Source organism: Acanthochromis polyacanthus, chromosome 18 (genome assembly GCF_021347895.1).
Source record: "Acanthochromis polyacanthus isolate Apoly-LR-REF ecotype Palm Island chromosome 18, KAUST_Apoly_ChrSc, whole genome shotgun sequence".
Lineage (NCBI taxonomy): Eukaryota > Metazoa > Chordata > Actinopteri > Pomacentridae > Acanthochromis > Acanthochromis polyacanthus.
The window spans coordinates 4,399,451-4,417,402 of NC_067130.1; the positions used below are offsets into that span (position 1 = coordinate 4,399,451).

A 17,952-nucleotide genomic window follows, 5' to 3' on the forward strand; every position below is an offset into this window, starting at 1 on the left:
GAGACACAAAATGAGAAAAGCGAGAAAAACAACAACAAAGAGACAAAATATTTCATAAAAAAGTTACAAAGTGACAAAAATATGTACAAAAACAAGAGAAAAATGACACAAATGAAACAAAAATGACAAAAAAATAGACAACACAGGCAAGACCAAAAAACACCAAACAAAAACAACACAATCAATGAAGCAAACACAAAATTACAAAAACATGAGACAAATGAGAAAAGTCAGACAAAAAAGAACAAAAAACAACAAAAACTGTACTTTATGATCAAAGCAACTTGTCATGGTTTAGAAATTATTTTAAATTTCTATTTTTAAAAATGTACAATTTGCATTTTATGTCTTCTCTATAATTTTTATACTTTACAAAGTCCTCCTGCGGCTCGAATTGGACCCTCTTTGGCCCACGGGCCTCATGTTTGACATCCCTGTTCTAAAGCCTCTTTCCCAGGAAACAGCTTGGATTCTACCCTCTGGTTCATTCATTCCTTCAGCTCCTGGTACTTTTGATCTTCTCCAGCGCCTTCCTTCTGATGTTACTATCAGTTGAGATCTATCACAATTGCCCTCTTTTACTCCTTGTCAACCACCACTCTGTCTGATTGAGTGACCAGAAGCTGCTTGTCAGCCTGGAAGTTGAAGTCCCACAGGATCTTAGCTTCTGCTCTCAAACACAGTGTTTCATCCTATTGCGATCTGGGGATTTTGACTCTACACTTGGCATTGAAGCTCCTGTGGACTATACTCACTTAAATATGCGTCAACAACATAGATTATACTAAATGAGGAACTAAGGGTGGGAGATGTTACTTACACAAAAGATCTCGTAACAAAAAGAGGATTTCTACCAGAAATTAGAACCACACTTACCTAGTCTGTCTGAATAAAACAAAAGCTTGGAAATTAAATCTCTGATGCAACTGATAAACATATACTGACCAAAACACCAGATTTCAAAATGGAAGTAGCACCCTTTTCTAATGTTCAACAAATTTATCTAAATCGCCAAGTTACCTTAAATAGCCCAGACTCCAGCCGGAAAAACAAGCGGCTCACAACACAGGAAGGCAGTTCACCAAAGAAAGAGGTACAATGCACCTATACTATACTATATATGCACATTACACCAGTACTATACTATATATGTACAATACACCTGTAGTATACTATATATGTACAATAAACAGCAGAATACTAAAATAATCAATCGTTGCAGTCCAGTGCCACTCGCATACACATTGTAAGAGTTTTTCGATAGCATGCATTGATCAGCATGGCAACTCTGCAGCTCCACAGCCCCAAATGCAGTAAATTGAAATGTGGTATGTATTCTGACATATTTCCATCATAACCAGCATTAAGATTTTCCGTGATATCGGACCACACAGGTCAGTCTGTGGTCCCCATTTGCACCACTTATCCTTGGGCATCCGTGATCCCATCACCAGTTTGCCTGTTGTGCTTTCTTTGACCACTGGGAACACACCACAAGACCTGATCTGACCCCCTCTAGCCATCACAATCAGGCTTTCGTCAAAGTAGCTCAGATTCTGCTTTCAACCACACCACTTCATATCTACCACTGGAATAAGAAAATCAATGTTATTCGCTTCACCTGTCAGTGGTTTTCATGTTGCAGTTCTTCAGTATAGAAATGACATTGCAAGTTTCCAGCAGGTCATTGTAGAATTGTAATACTAGTACACACAGCATCAGAATGAAGTGAAGGTGTCAGAAATAAAATTGTTATTCAAAGCAAAGAGGGGCTTTCACAGCATGAAATCGCGATTAGACTGAAGGTTTCTAAGAGGGCAGCGCGTGGCACTTTAAAACGCTTCACAGAAACTGGATCAGTTGCATCCAAAGCACATTCAAACAGAGAAAAAGTGAGCACACAATCAGAAGATCAATACACCAAGTGCTCCGAGTTCACTGAGGGATAGAAAAGCTGCTTCATCACGGATGCAGAATTTGTAGGATAAAGCAGGATGCAAGACTCCAATCAGCAAAAGTGCTGTCAAAAAATAGGATGTGAAGTGTTTCTGAACCACTTCTCTGGAGGGAAAACAAGGTCAAATGCTTGGGGTGGACTAAGTCAGATGAGTTGATGGAAAACAAGTTCTGTCTACTCATGAATATAAGTTTGAAGATTATGGCTTTAACAGTAAGGAGACAACCAGGAGAGAGAATGATACCACAGGCTACAAACCAAACATGGTGGGGGAATATTCAAGTCTAGAGACGTTTTGATTTCAGCTTCACTGAGCTGACCACAGAGAAGGAACACTTCCTTCTTCAGAGACCTGCTTCACCCACTAGTTTTTATCTTTGTGGAGAAAGATTTAAATTGAAGCAGGAAAATGATTCTTTTCTCCACCTGAGTTCAACCTCACTGAACTTTTATAAAGCGACACTTGAAGACTGAAAAGCTCAAACAGACATTCCTGACATCGCAAGATGGCCTTAGGATCAAATCAACTAATGTTTTCTAATATATTTAATTGAAGTATATGAGTTCTGCTTATTTCTAGTTAATTGAACGTCTTATTTTTTTTAATTTTCACACCTCTTTAGAACTTAAAACCATGAGTGCTCATATCTTGACCCGTTTCAAAATAATGAGTGGACTCAATGAAGAGCTCAGAGTTCACTCAATTCATTTAATTTAGTTTATATAAAACAAACCCAGCACAAAACAAGTTTTTGAAGGATGCGTTATTAGAGAACACGCCAGAGACTGACCATGGAAACCAGGTGTCTTTGTTAACTTAAATCATGGTCGTTTCTTTTCATATGAATTGAAACACTTCTAACCATAAAGGTTAGGACTGAATTCAGGCATTATATATATATATATATATATATATATATATATATATTTTCCCGTTAATTTCCCTGTAACCAAGAGTCAGCATGAAATTAAGAAGAAACTTTTGACTGATTCAACTTAATATCTTTAGTTTTAAAAGTTGTTTTCTCAAGTTCAGTTAATTTAACTCTGCTAGTTTTACACTTTCACAACCTATAAGATGACTTTGAACCAATTAATCAGCCAAAGCACAAAAAAAAAAAAAAAAAATGACAAAGGCATCAGGGGAGCTTATACGCTGGCTGTCCAAAAACAAAGTCGCCACCTGGATTTAACTCACTTCCATTGGATAATTACTGCAGTGATGAAACAACTTATTTAACCCTAACTGATGCAGTGAGAAGCTTCTCATTCCTTAAACAACCATGGAAAGGATGTTAATGTGTCTCAGAAGGGTCAAATTATTGGCCTGTATCAAGCAAAGAAAACAACTAAGGAGATTTCTGAAACTACGAAAATCAGGTTAAGAACCGTCCAACACATCAGTAAAACCTGAAGGATAGTGGAGAATCATCATCTTCCAGGAACAATGGTGTTCCTGTTGTCTGACGAGTCCAGATTTACCCTGTTCCACAGTGATGGGAGCATCAGGGTAAGAAGAGAGGCAGATGAAGTGATGCACTCATCATGTCTAGTGCCTACCAGCCTGTGGGGGTTAGGGTTATGATCTGGGGTTGGTCAGGTTCAGCAGCGTTATGTTCCCAAAGAATGAGGTCAGCTGATACCTGAATATACTGAATGACCGGGTCTTTACATCAGTGGAGTTTTTCTTCCCTGATTGCATGGGCATGTTCCAAGATGACGATTCCAGGATTCATGGGGCTCACACTGAGAATGAGTGGATCAGGGAGCATGAGATGGATTGTCCTTCACAGAATCCAGACCTCAGCCTCATTGAGAGTCTTTGGGATGTTCTGAAAAAGTCTTTGTGCAGTGGTTCGACTCTCCCATCATCAATATAAGATCTTGATGAAAAATGAATGCATCTCTGGGTAAAAATAAATGCTGTGAGATTGCAGAAGTTTATTGAAACAATGCCACAGCGAATGAGTGCCGTACTCAAAGCTAAAGGCGGTCCAATGAAATATTAGAGTGTGTGACTTTCTTTTGGTTGGGCAGTGTATTTCTAAGCTGAATGAGCATAAAATAATTTCCAGTGTAACTTACTGTGTTTTGACCAGCGCATCTCTGTGCATCTCAGGGTGAAGCTGAAGGACGGCGTGGCCTTCCTGGGAGCCAGAGCCAGTAACCCGGTTATGTGGACGGTGAGTCAGGATGTCAGAAGTGAAGGTCACCGGGTCGTCACCCTGCACTGTCACAGGAAGGAGAACAGTTTCAGTCAAAGGTAGGTCTGACTTCCACCTTCTGCAGAACTAATCAGTGCGTGACTGAAATATGAACTTAACACCCTGCTGAACAACCACAAAGCAGCAGCGCACTTTATTTCTCAGACAGGTGTCAGTACAGAGTGATTGCAAAAAGTGAAGATCGCAAGTCGACATGACTCAGCATCTGAACCGTTCATTCTTTGGTGCTGCTACACACGCAGCCTCTCAGCCAGACACATGTATACTCAATAAAATGAATTGTACAGGGAACACAGCGCTGGCTTTGCTTGCATTTAAATGACAACTCTGGTCATTTTCAATATTTTTCTTACTGTCAAGAAATCCCTTGAAAAGATCAAACGCTGACATGCTGCTGTGCCTTGCAGCGTGTCGACACATTAAATGAGGTCAGTCTCACATGTTTCAGGTAGAACAGATAGACTCCTATTTAACCAACATCTCAATGTGTGGTGGAACAGTTTGTTCCTGCAAATGGAAGCTGTCAGATCTTACGAAATTGTATCACTGTTGGTGTGTTATCCCATTAGGTGCGAGGTATGTATATGTCAGGGTAGAGACTGCGATTTGGCAGAATTGGAGTTTCTACCAGTAGAGATTGCGATTGGAGTCTCTACCGGTAGAGATTGCGATCGCAATCTATACCAGTAGAAACTCCAATTCTACCAAATCGCAGTCTCTACCATGATATATACTTTAATTCACTACAGATGTGTTTGTTTTAGAAGCTTGCCCTGTCTTTTAAGACTAGTTTCCCGCCTTCTACACCACCATTAATTAGTTTCGAGAGACTTGAAACTTGCTTGGGTGATCCATCACAGTGGGGTTTAACTACACGGTGGTGATGCAAGCACTCCAAACTCTGGTTGCAGTCAGACACAGTTTAACATAAAAGCATCTAAAGTTGTAATACTGATGAGCTATGATGTCAAGGATCAAAATTTAAAGGCAAAAAATAAGCAGTTGTCGATGTTATGAAATGAATAAAATCAATCTGCATTAAACTGTGGTGACAGTCAATTCTTAGAGCAGGATTCTGAAAAGAGAAACTCTAGCAATGCAGCTATGCTTTTATAATGGCTGTAAGAGATAATATGTAAATAAATGCAATTTATAGGTTAAGGTATAACAAACAAGTCACTTTTTTTCCCCCAATCTAAGAAACATAAATCCCACAGGAGTAGCACCACTCCAATTTTACAAGTGTTCTTTAAATTACCGTAACTCCTCCACCATTTGTGCTAGAGAGAGAATTTGAACGGTTCCCGAAAGACGAGAAGACGCACTTTACAGCGTATTACGGTATGTCAACGACGTCCGTCTCCAAATCCCACTGGAGCAGGGCCGCTCCCATTTTACAAGTATTATAAAATGTAAATTTTTTTATTATAGTTCATATTTTAAATTTTTGTGGTGTAATATTTTTTCATGTTCAATTCCAGTTCCTAATTCAGTAAAATCCTGAAAAATCCAAGTCCATTTTTAGTTTTTTTCCCACTTAAACTATTGTTGCATTGTCTGAACACACAGCTTATGTCCAATATTGCCAGATATTGAAAGCTCAGGTTGCTCTGAAAGAAAAAGCAATCACTCATGGTAGGATTTCTGATTCTTTTACAGCCCGAATTTAAAAAAATCCAAGCGGCCTGTATGACCCTTGGGTGTTAAAGGGTTACAGCCATTTTGTGCATCAAAAAGCTTTCTTTTTGTCACGTGATCACATAAATGTTAAAAATTACTGCATCATCTGCAACTTTCCAAACATGTCGAAGGGATTTAAATTATATTTGTGCGTTCAAGTGTGGATGATTGCTGTTCGCTGCTCTTTGTTTCTGTTAATGAAAGATCGCTGCATGAGTGTCAGCATAAAGTATCTGGTGCTGGGCCTGGCCACTAAACAGGCAAAGACAAAGTAGCCGCACACAGGAAGTGACACACCCCGGCTGGGCTGTTATTTCCTCCTGCGTGTCAAGGTGACGACAGTGATGAATGATAAGTCATCTATCATTTACATGTAGCTCTTTCACAGCCCTGCTGAGCAGAGGAGACATTGAATTATACAGGACTGCTCAAATCAAGGTCGTACATGTTGAATCGGGTAATATGCCTCGCAATTCAGACCACCTTGAAGTATTGAAATGATCACCTGCCGGGACTTTGTGCTGTCAAGTTCCTTTAGGTTACAGATCTGATGGAATAACTGTGGAACAAAGAATTTAAAGAGGGAAAAAAACATTTTAAATGTGAAAATTACCTAAACATCGAGCTTTAATTTAGAAAAGCTTAAACAGACACAGAGAGAGCAGCTGTCATGGTCTTTTCTGCTCTAGTTTAAGAGTAAAGAGCAAAAAAAATACAGAATTTTCCCTTTCCCATTGCTGTGTGACTTTCATCTCTTGACCAGCAGTTGCAGTCTTGTGAGACCAACTGACAAACTATTCTTTGGATAAAATTCAAAGAAATCAGTACGAACCTTCGAGAAGAGAGTCACAGCTTTATGAGCTCTGATTTGTCTTTGGTTTTCAAACTGGAACCAGTTGAGCTGCCTGAAGTTCTGAACATTATCCACTGTGCAGCGACAAGGATAGCTAAATTAATTTAATGAGAGAAGAACGCTATTTTCATTTGCAGAATCAGATTTAGTTTGTGTGTTCAGAAGTGGGGTCAGTTACATCACCTATAGCTTTCAGATTTGTTTCACCATCTATCCTCTGTAGGCTGCTATAGAAAACAATGGATCTTGAAAGACTTAAGGAAGATTTTTTCAAAATTTCTAAACTAATTTCATGCTTCAGCTCCATGCTACCTGCAATAATGTACTTTTTTTGACATATTTCCTCCCACTCATCAGCAATAGATCCATACTCGGAGTCATTTTATTTAATTGCTGTGCTGAGGACATCAGTCAGCCATCAGTCAGGTTAAGTGCACAAACACCGAATTTGAATGAGGCTAATTTAAATATGAGCAGTGAGCCAAGTAAGACAAGTGCCCTAAAATATAATGTTTCTCCTAATGTCGGTTGAAGCTCACTTTGCTGACCATTAAAGCAGCATCACCGGAAGAGCCTGAAAGATGAATCCCAGGAGCGTGATGCGTCTTCTCTGACTTGTGGGGAAAAGTGTGACATTATACCCATTAGTGTGACCACCAGGCTTGGGTGGCTAAACTATCAGCAGCCAATTAAGAGAGACGAGTATTGACTGTGGACATGCAGATTTAGGGCTCTCTTACGGCACACTGCTCAAAAACTCTGAGGCAGTGGGAGTTTTTCTTCGACACATTGAGCTTATTTCCTCAACTGCACTGGTTTGGTATCTTGGTGACTCATCATGCATCCTAGTGGGAGGGGAGATGCAGAAGAGAGTGTGGCAACGCAAACACAGTGACTCTCTGCCATCTCGGTAAAAAGGGAAAAAGTGTGTTTCATGGTTAGAGTCAAAGAATTGCTCAGCCTATTTCTGTTCCAGAATGTTTTAGTCATTTTATTCAGAGAAACCTCACCCAAATGAAACCTAAAACCACACGACCGCATTTGTTTCAAAAAACATTGCTCAAATTGTAGGGGTTTAAGGCAGCAAGACAGAATAAACATTGATGAGCGACTCTTGAAGCCAATTTTATACTTTTTGCAAGTGTGCAAAGTCCACGTGACACAAATTTCATCATCTGTCAAAGTCTACAAGATCTTGGTGAAAGGAATGAACGTGTTTGATGCAGTCTGCAGTTGTCATCGTTAGAGTATAAGAACGACTCAGCCTATTTCTGTTCCATATTATTTCAGAAATCACACCCAAATAAACCTGTCTAAAAGCGCACGGCTGCCTTTGTTTCCAAGAAAGTATTATTCAGATTGCAGCATTTGTGTCACCAAGATAGAACAAGCATTAATGAGTGACTCTAAAGGCTGATCGTATAATCTCTGTATGTAAGGTCCACTAGGATCTGTGTGGCATACATTTCATCATCTGTACAAGTCAGCAGGAGTTTGTCTCTGTAGATGTCGAAATATTGTCAAAACTGTAAACTTGAAGGAATTACATTGTAGAATAACAACAGCTATGCAGTCAGTGTGTCTGCAGCCGCCCATGTGCACATCTGCAAGGAAGTATAACCAAAGCTTAAAACGCTTTAAAGGGCACTCACTGAAACACTTTGAAATTCAAAATTTCGACCCTAGAGTGTTATTGGAGGACATAAGCCTTTTTTTTTTTTAACTTTTGTGACATTTTTCAAAAATTTTATTTTTCATGTTGCAATTCATGCACAGTGGAGTAGTGGTTAGCTCTTTCGCCTTGCAGCAAGAAGATCCCTGGTTCAAATCCCGGCCTGGGATCTTTCTGCATGGAGTTTGCATGTTCTCCCTGTGCATGTGTGGGTTTTCTCCGGGCACTCCTGCTTCCTCCCACAGTCCAAAAATATGCTGAGGTTAAAGCTGCTGTCCGGAGTTTCCGTTTGTTTTCAATTTATGTATCATTTTTTAACAAAGCTTAAATGTGTTAGTCTAGTTCGATACTATAATATAAAGTTAGTATAACGCGATATGAAAATTTATTCCTGAGCTCCGCCTTCCTCTCATAGACCCCCATGTTATTCCAAAAAGCGCCGGTCGCTGCCGACCAATCAAGTTCGAGCTTCAGCTTTGTCATGCTGTCAATCAACGGTTACGCGCACAGCAAGCAAGCCCATGCAGAGGTGGGCGAGCTACGCACTACGCAACCGCGCGCACATTTGTTTTGCTTGTGGAGGAGAGAGTATCAGGGATCAGCAACTTCCAGAAAAGTTACCAATCCCACGGCTCGTCAGGCCAAGAGACTGCAGGACGTTTTTTGGCTCGGGGTGCTCGCGTCGCTCCCCGACCACGGCCTCCATAGCCCGCCTGACGGCTTCATTTAGATGCCCGACCTCTGGAGGAAGATGTTGGGGCGTCTGGGACATACTCTTCGTCAGAGGAGTCATGCAATTCTGAACTCTAGATAGAAATAAATAAACAATCTAACACATATACACGCGTAAATGCACTAAGTTTGATAAACAACGTCATCGAGAGGGATACACGAGTGTAATCACATATTCAAACTTTACTCGTTCGTCCTAGCAGATTCATGTTATTTTGGTATTAGGACAAGTTAGACTCAGTACAGCATTCTAACGTAATTCCTTTATTATTTACTAAATGTACTAAATGCAGAAGAGGGGAAAACAGCAAAACAGGCGAGATGCTGCAGCACTCCGGGCACTTCTCTCATGTACTGCGCACGTGCACAAATAAAGGGGCGAAATCAGAGGGAGTTTTGGGAGACGCTGCGATTCAAACTCCGGACAGCAGCTTTAATTGGCTATTCTAAACTGTCCGTAGGTGTGAATGTGAGTGTGATTGTGTGTCTGTATATGTAGCCCTGTGACAGACTGGTGACCTGTCCAGGGTGTCCCCTGCCTTCACCCGAGTCAGCTGGGATAGACTCCAGCACCCCCCGCGACCCTAGTGAGGATAAAGCGGTGTATAGAGAATGGATGGATGGATGTTGCAATTCAAGGTCAGTGAAGTTACCATATATGATTCCTTGCCCATTAGTGGTAAAAAAAAAAAAAAAAAGAACATTTCAAGAAATGTATATATCATCACTTAGCACAACTTCTCAATCGTAAAATGTGAGTTTTGTCAACTAACCATGGTTAGTTTTGATGTTTCAACCACAAATATGGGCCGAGCCACAAGTCAGTCTTTTTCCAACTTCGGAGAAAAGAGAACGCCATGTTTAATGTGGGCGGAAGTTACCAAATATGATCACCGGCCCAATGAAGGGTTACTCTAACTAGTAGGTAGTCTTTATTGAATGCCTTCTTTGAATCTGGTATCAATAGTGCAGAGCAGAGCCGGTAGTTACATTTTGTACCCAAAGCACCAGACCGTCACAAATAACAGACTCTGGCTTATGTGCACATCATATTTGTCATTTCAATTAATTATTTGACAGTTTTCACTGTAAATGGCAATGTGTGCTGCATACTGACACACTGAAAATAGTTGACATAGTCCAATAAAAAAATTCAAGATCAATCAAAACTTTCCTCAGAGCTATTCACTCCCTCAGGAACATCTTCTCCTGATGGCCCTTCACCAATTCCTCCACCCAAAACACTGACAGCCCTTTAGATTTGTATTTGTTCAGAAAAACATCCTCACCAGCTGGATATGACTGAGATCTTTTGGGTTTCATGACCAAAATCTTATTCATGTCTGTATCAGAGACCGTTCTCACAGCAGACATTTTGACTCGTCACAGCGGGGAAAGCAAGGTGGAATTAATGACATTAATAATGACTCGGTTGCATGAAGTGTCCCAGTAAGCCATGACAGTGAACCAGCAGGCACAATAGCAGGACCTCCCCTAAGTGGAATGGAGCTGTCATTAATATTCCTGTGCTTCTCATGCTGTGACATGTGAAAGTGTCTGCTGTGAAAGAAGTCTGCTGCTGGGATCATAATTTATCTCACAACAACAACATTAGAAAGGAAATATTTAGTCATTAGATGGTCTCAGTTATTATTTCTGTAGAAAACATCCAAGTATAGACTTGAGACTGTTAAAATAACTCACTATTTTTTTAAATGCAGTGATTTTGTCATATATTTGAAACTAGAGTGGTATACTTCTGTGTTTAAAGGGCATAAAAGTCGTGATTGTGATTCACAAAGACGGTCACACCTCTGTATCTTTTCTATCGGCACCCCGAGGCCAAGAGCCTGCAGGTGCATCAGGCGCAACTGGTCACAAAAACACCACAGTGTTCTCAGTATACCACCTGCGCAGCGTGCAGGCTGTATTTAAGTGTCCTCTGCACAGCATTACTGGATTCATGAAAATATAACCCTCAGAGTGACAGCTGGGTCTCAGTATAATGTCGACTACTCTCAGACACAAACTACACACACACACACACACACACACAGTCTCTACATAATGACCGCTTTAGTCACGTCCCAGAGGTATGCGCATTTTGTGAGCTTCAGAACAGTAGTCCAGTCACTTCAGCAGCCAAATGTTTACTGCACAGATCTAGGCTCTGGAGAATTTGAGGCGGCTGAAAGTTGAGCTGTGAAAAGAGAGGAAAATGGTAAGTTTAAGGGTTTTCCACCCTCTTAAGAGTAACTGCTGCAGAGCTCCAATCAGCACAGAGTCACCAAATGATCAGCCTCTTCACTCAGTAGAAAAGGAACTTTAACGCGATTCCAGGCAGCTTTTTGTTGCACAGTAAAGATATGTATGTATGGATGAAAATACCAAACTTCCTGAGTATTTTATTAGAATTATTTCAAATGTGCAGCCCTGACCAACCCCACAATGATTGCGGTTCCAAGAGTGACAGCATCAAAATTCACCCGTCACTATTAACATCAGAAATAGCTGAAATACGACTGGAAAAAAAACTTCTACTCAGACAAATGCCATCATGATGAGTCAGGTGAAGGATTAGTTAGTTGACAGAAAAAAAACCCTGCAATCCAGTTGATTCTTGCAGTCATTTTATTTATTTATTTATTTATTCTAGATGAGGGAATTTGCTGCTTTTATTGGTCAAACATCACTGAAAGCCAAATATCTTTATAACCGGATTTAGGACTTTTGCTCTAAAGATGACACGACCCTGATCTCAAAGTAGTTAAGTCGTGTTTTCACCATTTTCTGTTTTTGAGTAAGGTTGCTAATAGACAGACAAACGTACACCGATCGTCACAAAACTCTGCTGTGCTCTTTGGTGGAGTAATAATTGTGGCTGCAAGTTGATTTACTTAAATGAGCCTCTAATGATCTGATCAAACCCACCTGACTGTCATAACTCACTGACTCACCAATGTGACAAACTTGCTGAAGTTTCGCTGATAGTCTGAAAATGTTGCAAAAAAATCTTCTTCTCAGTTGCACGTCATCACTATTTGTGTTTACATAGGTTTCAAAATCCTCAAATTTTGCGATTATTCCAATGTTTACATGAATATATGACAGATTTTTAATGCGGTGTCAGGTTTAATGTGGTATAATTTACGTTATTTAAAAAGTCAGCGAGTAAATTCTGCTGGAGCTTGTCATATTCGTTTTCATGCATAATTTTTGCTTTTGCTTTATCCAGTGTTTAGTTTTATTTCTACATTTTAAGCCAAAACAAAGACGCATTAATCTGTAGATGTAAATCATAAGAACTGTGGCATTGTGGGAAAAACTGGCCTGACTTTTGTACTTTTAGGATATTTTTTCCCCTCAATTTCTTTCCAACATTATTTACAAAGCAATCACATTGTTTGTTCTACAAAATGATCCCTGGAAGCTCTCCCCCAGACAGAACTTTCTTTATGCAAACCACAGACATATGCTGATGTATCTCCTATATTTATGGAAGCCTGCATGAAAACGGATTACATATACATTTGTTTGTCTGGGTTCCAATGCCATGCTGCAAATGAAGTGTCAGTAGAAACAGCTCGCCTGCAGACAAGGCTCTGCTTATATTTTCTTTGGAGATAATGTGAAGCCAGCATGTGAATTTGCACTTGTCATACGGTTTTGAAAGTGCTGGTTTTGCCTTGTGCTTCAGCATGCCCAAAGAAGCACTTTAGAAACTGGTCCAGCAGTGTTTTTTCAAAAGGCTGATCTGTGTCACAGAATGCCGTGTTCAGCATTTTTTATTGAACTGCATCTGTATGCAGACAGTGTGGATTGCAGACTGGGGACTGGAGGAGATAAGGGAATCCTACAGTGAGCCGGACCTGATCTCAACCGAACCGCCTCAGCAACACAACTACCCATACAGATACACATTTTTGTAGATACACAGTCAGGTCCACAAATATTTTGATCTTCAGCATTTCAGCTCTGTACACCACCACAGTGGATTTGAAATGAAACAATTAAGATGTGCTTTAAGTTCAGACTTTCAGCTTTAATTTGAGGGTATTTACATCCAAATCAGATTAACAGTGGAGGAATTACAACACATTTTATATGTCCTTTCCACCGTTTTGAGGCAGACGTAACGTAACTAATTCCTGCACTGTTCACCTGATTTGGAGGAAAATACCCTCAAACTAAAGCTAAAAGTCTGAACTTAAAGCACATTTTGAATGTTTCATTTCAAATCCACTTTGGAGGTATACGAAATCCTGAAAATCGTGTCACTGTCAAAATATTTATGGACCTGGCTGTACATGCACCAAGTGTTGTATTTCAGATATAAAACTTATTCCAGTTTATCCAAATTAAAGCTTTCTGGTCACATGTTTGTGCACTAAAGTGTTGTGGCTTCCCGTGAGCAATAAACTGAGCTCAGTCTATGAAATCAAATCCTCTAAGTTCTCTTCTCTAAACACAAGTTCATTTTGAGCAGATTTAGCCACCAAATGGCTGCTACACAAAAAATCCTTGTGCAAATTGTAATACAGCGGACAGATGAGAGATCTGTGGCCAATCAGTGGTCTTCAGACAGTACTTGGAGCTCTGTTATGAAGATGTAATTTGCTATTTAAATGCTAAGATTTGTCCTTCATCAGCCAGTCCTCAGTTTGTGTGTCCTCACCGCTGTCGGTTATCATTGAATGTAAGGCTGCTTCTCCCCATCCTGAAGCTATTTCAACATTTCTGTTAGCTGCAAGTGCGATTGGACTAAAAATCTCCATCAGCTGTTGGGATAATTAAACATGCAGCAGACTCAACAATCGTGCACATATTTCCTCTGTGCCTGCAGTGGTTGGGTCTTCGATTTAAATGGAATTCCTGCTGGTCCTATAGCATAATCATATCAGCATCCATGTCAGGTATTCAAGCAACTTCTCCATTTTTTTCCCTCTTCTTCTTATTGAAAATTAACACAATATGGTGGTTGTGTTTGACTAGAAATAGTCAAGAAAAGGAAAAAAATGAAGCTGCTCCTTGTGCTGATGATATGAAGAGACCCACTTCTCTGCAATCTAGTTGGTCAAATGGAAAACAACTGGTCGCTGTCAGTCGCAAAACCTACAATCTAACTAAATTTGAGATACGTTGCTCATTAAGCCCAGCCATTACATATAATTAGCATGCATTTGTAGCTTGTTTACAGGAACCCAGTATGAGTGTAACGAGCACTGCTTGGTTATGTTAAACACACCGACTGTGGATGAAGAGGGAGACGCGGTTGAAAGACGTCACATTTCTCTGAGTTTATTCTCTGCCTGCTCAACATGTGCATGAAAATTGCTCGTACTGTCTCCCTTACTGCATTGTTTTTCTTTGTTACACTCTGAAATAACAAGCATTGCATTCTTCAACTTAAGTAACAAGTCACCCTCAGTGTGTGAAGAGTTCAGCCCTGCCTTTGCAAAAAAAAAAAATAAATAAAACAGGCAGAGACTCAGGGAGCAGAGAAAAGAAAAGAAAAGAAGAACAGAAAGGCAAAAATCACTGTTCACAACTGGGTTTGGAGAGCTATTCCCTGTCCAGAGCAATGCTCTAACATCATTATCACCTGAAATCCCATTTCTGGACCAATACCAACATCACATTCTAGCTTTTTAACCAGTTATATTTCATCATGATACTGCATCTTGGCCCTACACTACAAGGTTAAAAAAAAAACGGTTGGTCTGACATGAGAAGAATCTCCTCAGCATTATTCCATATTCAAATGTGTTTTTCTCACAGTAAAGATTAAATAAGTCCCGCCTCTGTACGCACATCTAATCATGCACACCATCTGACACGAACACACCCAAAGAAACAAACAAACAAACAAAGAAGGGAACAAACAGAGCCCTCCAGCAGCTTTTTTACCTTCAAAGTCTACAGGATCATGCAACATGCCACCACATCCAGTTTCTCTACTGTTACTAGAGAGGACTCCTGCTGCGAGGGAGTGGGAGTAAGGTTTACTCTAAAAGACTGACAAGACAGCCTTACAACACCTACACAATGATGCAAGGCTGTAAAGTTCTTAGGGCTGCTATCTACAAACACCACCATAGTCCTCCCTCTGAGTGACAGACGCCGGGATAAATGGAATTAAATTTGAGCCAACAATGTGCGCTTTACGGTGTGTGTTTCATCATGTTTCCGCTTATTGCGAGCTGTATAGTCAAACTTATTTTTGGGTTTGGATTTTAAAAAACTAAATAAAGAAATAAAATAAATCTTGCACTGAAGTTGCACGAAGAGTCTGGGAGTTCTGCTGAGCCTTTGATGAAGAGAGTGTGCTCAGTGTGTGAGCACTGGTGTGAAAATAGGTTAAAGATTCAAATTGTTTTCCAGCAGTTGATGAAATCATGTTTTAAGCATCAGTGAAATCGAGGCTTGTCATTCTGGGTTTGCCCCAGCCATCTGCTGAGGGAGGTGACATGAGCCTCTGTGGGTCTTTTCTGTGAAACAGAGGAAGCAAGCATCAGTGAGGGGAATGGAAGACTTGTTTTAGAATGAAATGATTAGCATACTCTGTTCCCAGAAAAGAGGAGCATCCCAATTCCCATAAAAATAGCCCATAAAGATTTGAGTTAGATACGATTGCCTCTGCTATAAGCATTGTTATATCTCCGTGCATGGTTTCCCTCCACTACTGTACATCATGAATCCTTCATCACTAGTATGTGAGATTCTCTGCCGATAGCTGTGAACTTCAGATATTTTTGGTTTTCATTTGAAACATACTGTAACGGCAGGATCTTATTCCCCTGAGATTTTGCACAGACATTCATGCTCCCCAAAGGATAGCTTTTAATTAAAACACCAAGAGACTCACAGTTCTGGTTTAGAGAAGGGAATCGATTATTGGCCTGGGTGATTATTGTGGCAGATATTTGGCATTTTTCTGATCATTAGTATCTGTGTTTTTATTGACTGATTGATCAATTAAATGCTTGATTTCAGGTCTGATGCAGCTCTGTGGTCTCAAAAATGTCTTTCACTGAACAAGAAACACAAGCTATTGCCACGAGCTAGGAAATTGGTTTCTCTTACAGCGGCTAAAGCTAAGCCGAGGGCTAGCAGCTAAGTTAGAAGGCAACCATAGATTAACCTGAAACAGAGTCTGGAAAACAACAATTACTCTTTAAGATATGGACCTTAATAGGCAGTAAAAGTGATGGAACCATGAAAGATAAGAAAATACAGAAAATCAGACATAACTGATCAATCTCAGTGGATCCCTCATAAACAGAGGAGAGCATGCTAATTTAAATATTCCAGTTTCTGTTTTACATATTCAGTTATTAGTCACCTTATTAATGAAGAAGCCTAGTTATGAAAGACAGGTTGTCTGCTATTGCATGCTGTTAAAAATTAGTTTTAATGTATATCAGTTCCAAATACTAACTATCTGCCTTCTTGACTAACAAAATTGGCCCAAAATCAACCCATATCGCTAGAACCCTAGTTGAAAATGAAACATCCAAACAATCTTTTGATGCATTAACTGTACTTTTGGCTGATGATCATTTCTCCATCGTTTAGAAAACCGAGAAAGACACACAGACAAGACATCAGAGCCATCATCATCTATCTACAGATAAATTGTTCTGATATCTGTCTGTAGATTAATAGACATTTATCTTCTCTGGACAGACATAAACCAGATAGACGTATAAATACAGTGAACACGGATTAACAAACAATGACACGGCTTTGGTCCCTGTGCTGCATGCTGTGCTCAATCAAATATAGGTTACTTGAGGCCTCGGGAGCTTGAACAGCTCACTCCTTGTCACATACGGAAGCCGTGTTGTACACATGATCTCATTATGAAAGCCTAAGTGGCTCTGAAACAGCATGTACATTTTAACCCCATTTGATTGATTGTTGTCATGATACGGTAATAACAGCCCGAGGCCTTGTAAGTGGTGCAATCACCTCCCGCTTTCATCACTTCCTCTCCCCATCTCGCTGACAGGTTCCCTCACTTTCTCCACCCTTAATATGAAACAGGAGACAGCCACTGTGGGACTTCTCTTATGTAAATCCTGTCATTAGAAAATAGTAGAAATTTGTCACTCGCCTATGCATTTGTCATGGTGAGCAATCATGTCATACTGCAGTGGATGGAATGACTATATTGCATGCATATAATTTTAGAATTTGCGCATGTAAAATTAGCCCCGCAGAGGTACAGTTTAAGCATACATGCATATGTGAGAGCTGATTTAAATAAAGAATAGTGTTTGTTTAGTGGTGGCATTTCACTACACCCCACGAAATGTGAGCTCATGCAAATGTGCATTGTTTGGGTTAGTGAATATGTGTCTATAAAGCAGCCCGACTACGTGCAGGAGAGTCGTTAAGCGCCCGAGTAATTGACAGAACAATGAGGAGTGAAGATTGAACGAGAAAGGAGCTCGATATTCAGCCCTCTTCAGTTCACAGCGAGAGGTCAGAGGGCCTTGTGCTGTTCTTTCTGATTGCACCGCGGTCAGATCACATGGCAAATGAACACATACAATCAATGAGCAGATCAAGCAGGAGCAGTGGGACTGCATTTACAGCCCGAGTTAAATCAAAGGTCCGCTCAGTGCAATCCGATTCCAGTGGACGAAGTCCCCATGCATCAGCAAGAAGCGTGGATGTTAATGACCTGCCTGCCGAGGGCATCTCTGTGTACGCACATGTGCCTGTATTTATGTGCATTTGATTAAGTGTGACATTTAAGAATAGACTACCATTAGTTTTACGCCATGAAGACCGTGGCAGCTTTCATTAGTTCTGTGTCGTAATTTGT

General features: G+C 40.2%; 1 protein-coding gene across 2 annotated transcripts in view; it reads left to right on the forward strand.

Moving 5' to 3' along the window:
• The window catches only part of si:dkey-112m2.1 (transmembrane protein 132C), a 178,776-nt gene that overhangs the window by 100,449 nt on the left and 60,375 nt on the right, over positions 1 to 17,952 (forward strand). For both annotated transcript variants that reach the window (XM_051938986.1, XM_051938985.1), the window contains exon 4: positions 4,077 to 4,220. In XM_051938986.1, the coding sequence (XP_051794946.1) occupies positions 4,077 to 4,220 (144 nt within the window). The remainder of the gene's footprint in view (positions 1 to 4,076; positions 4,221 to 17,952) is intronic.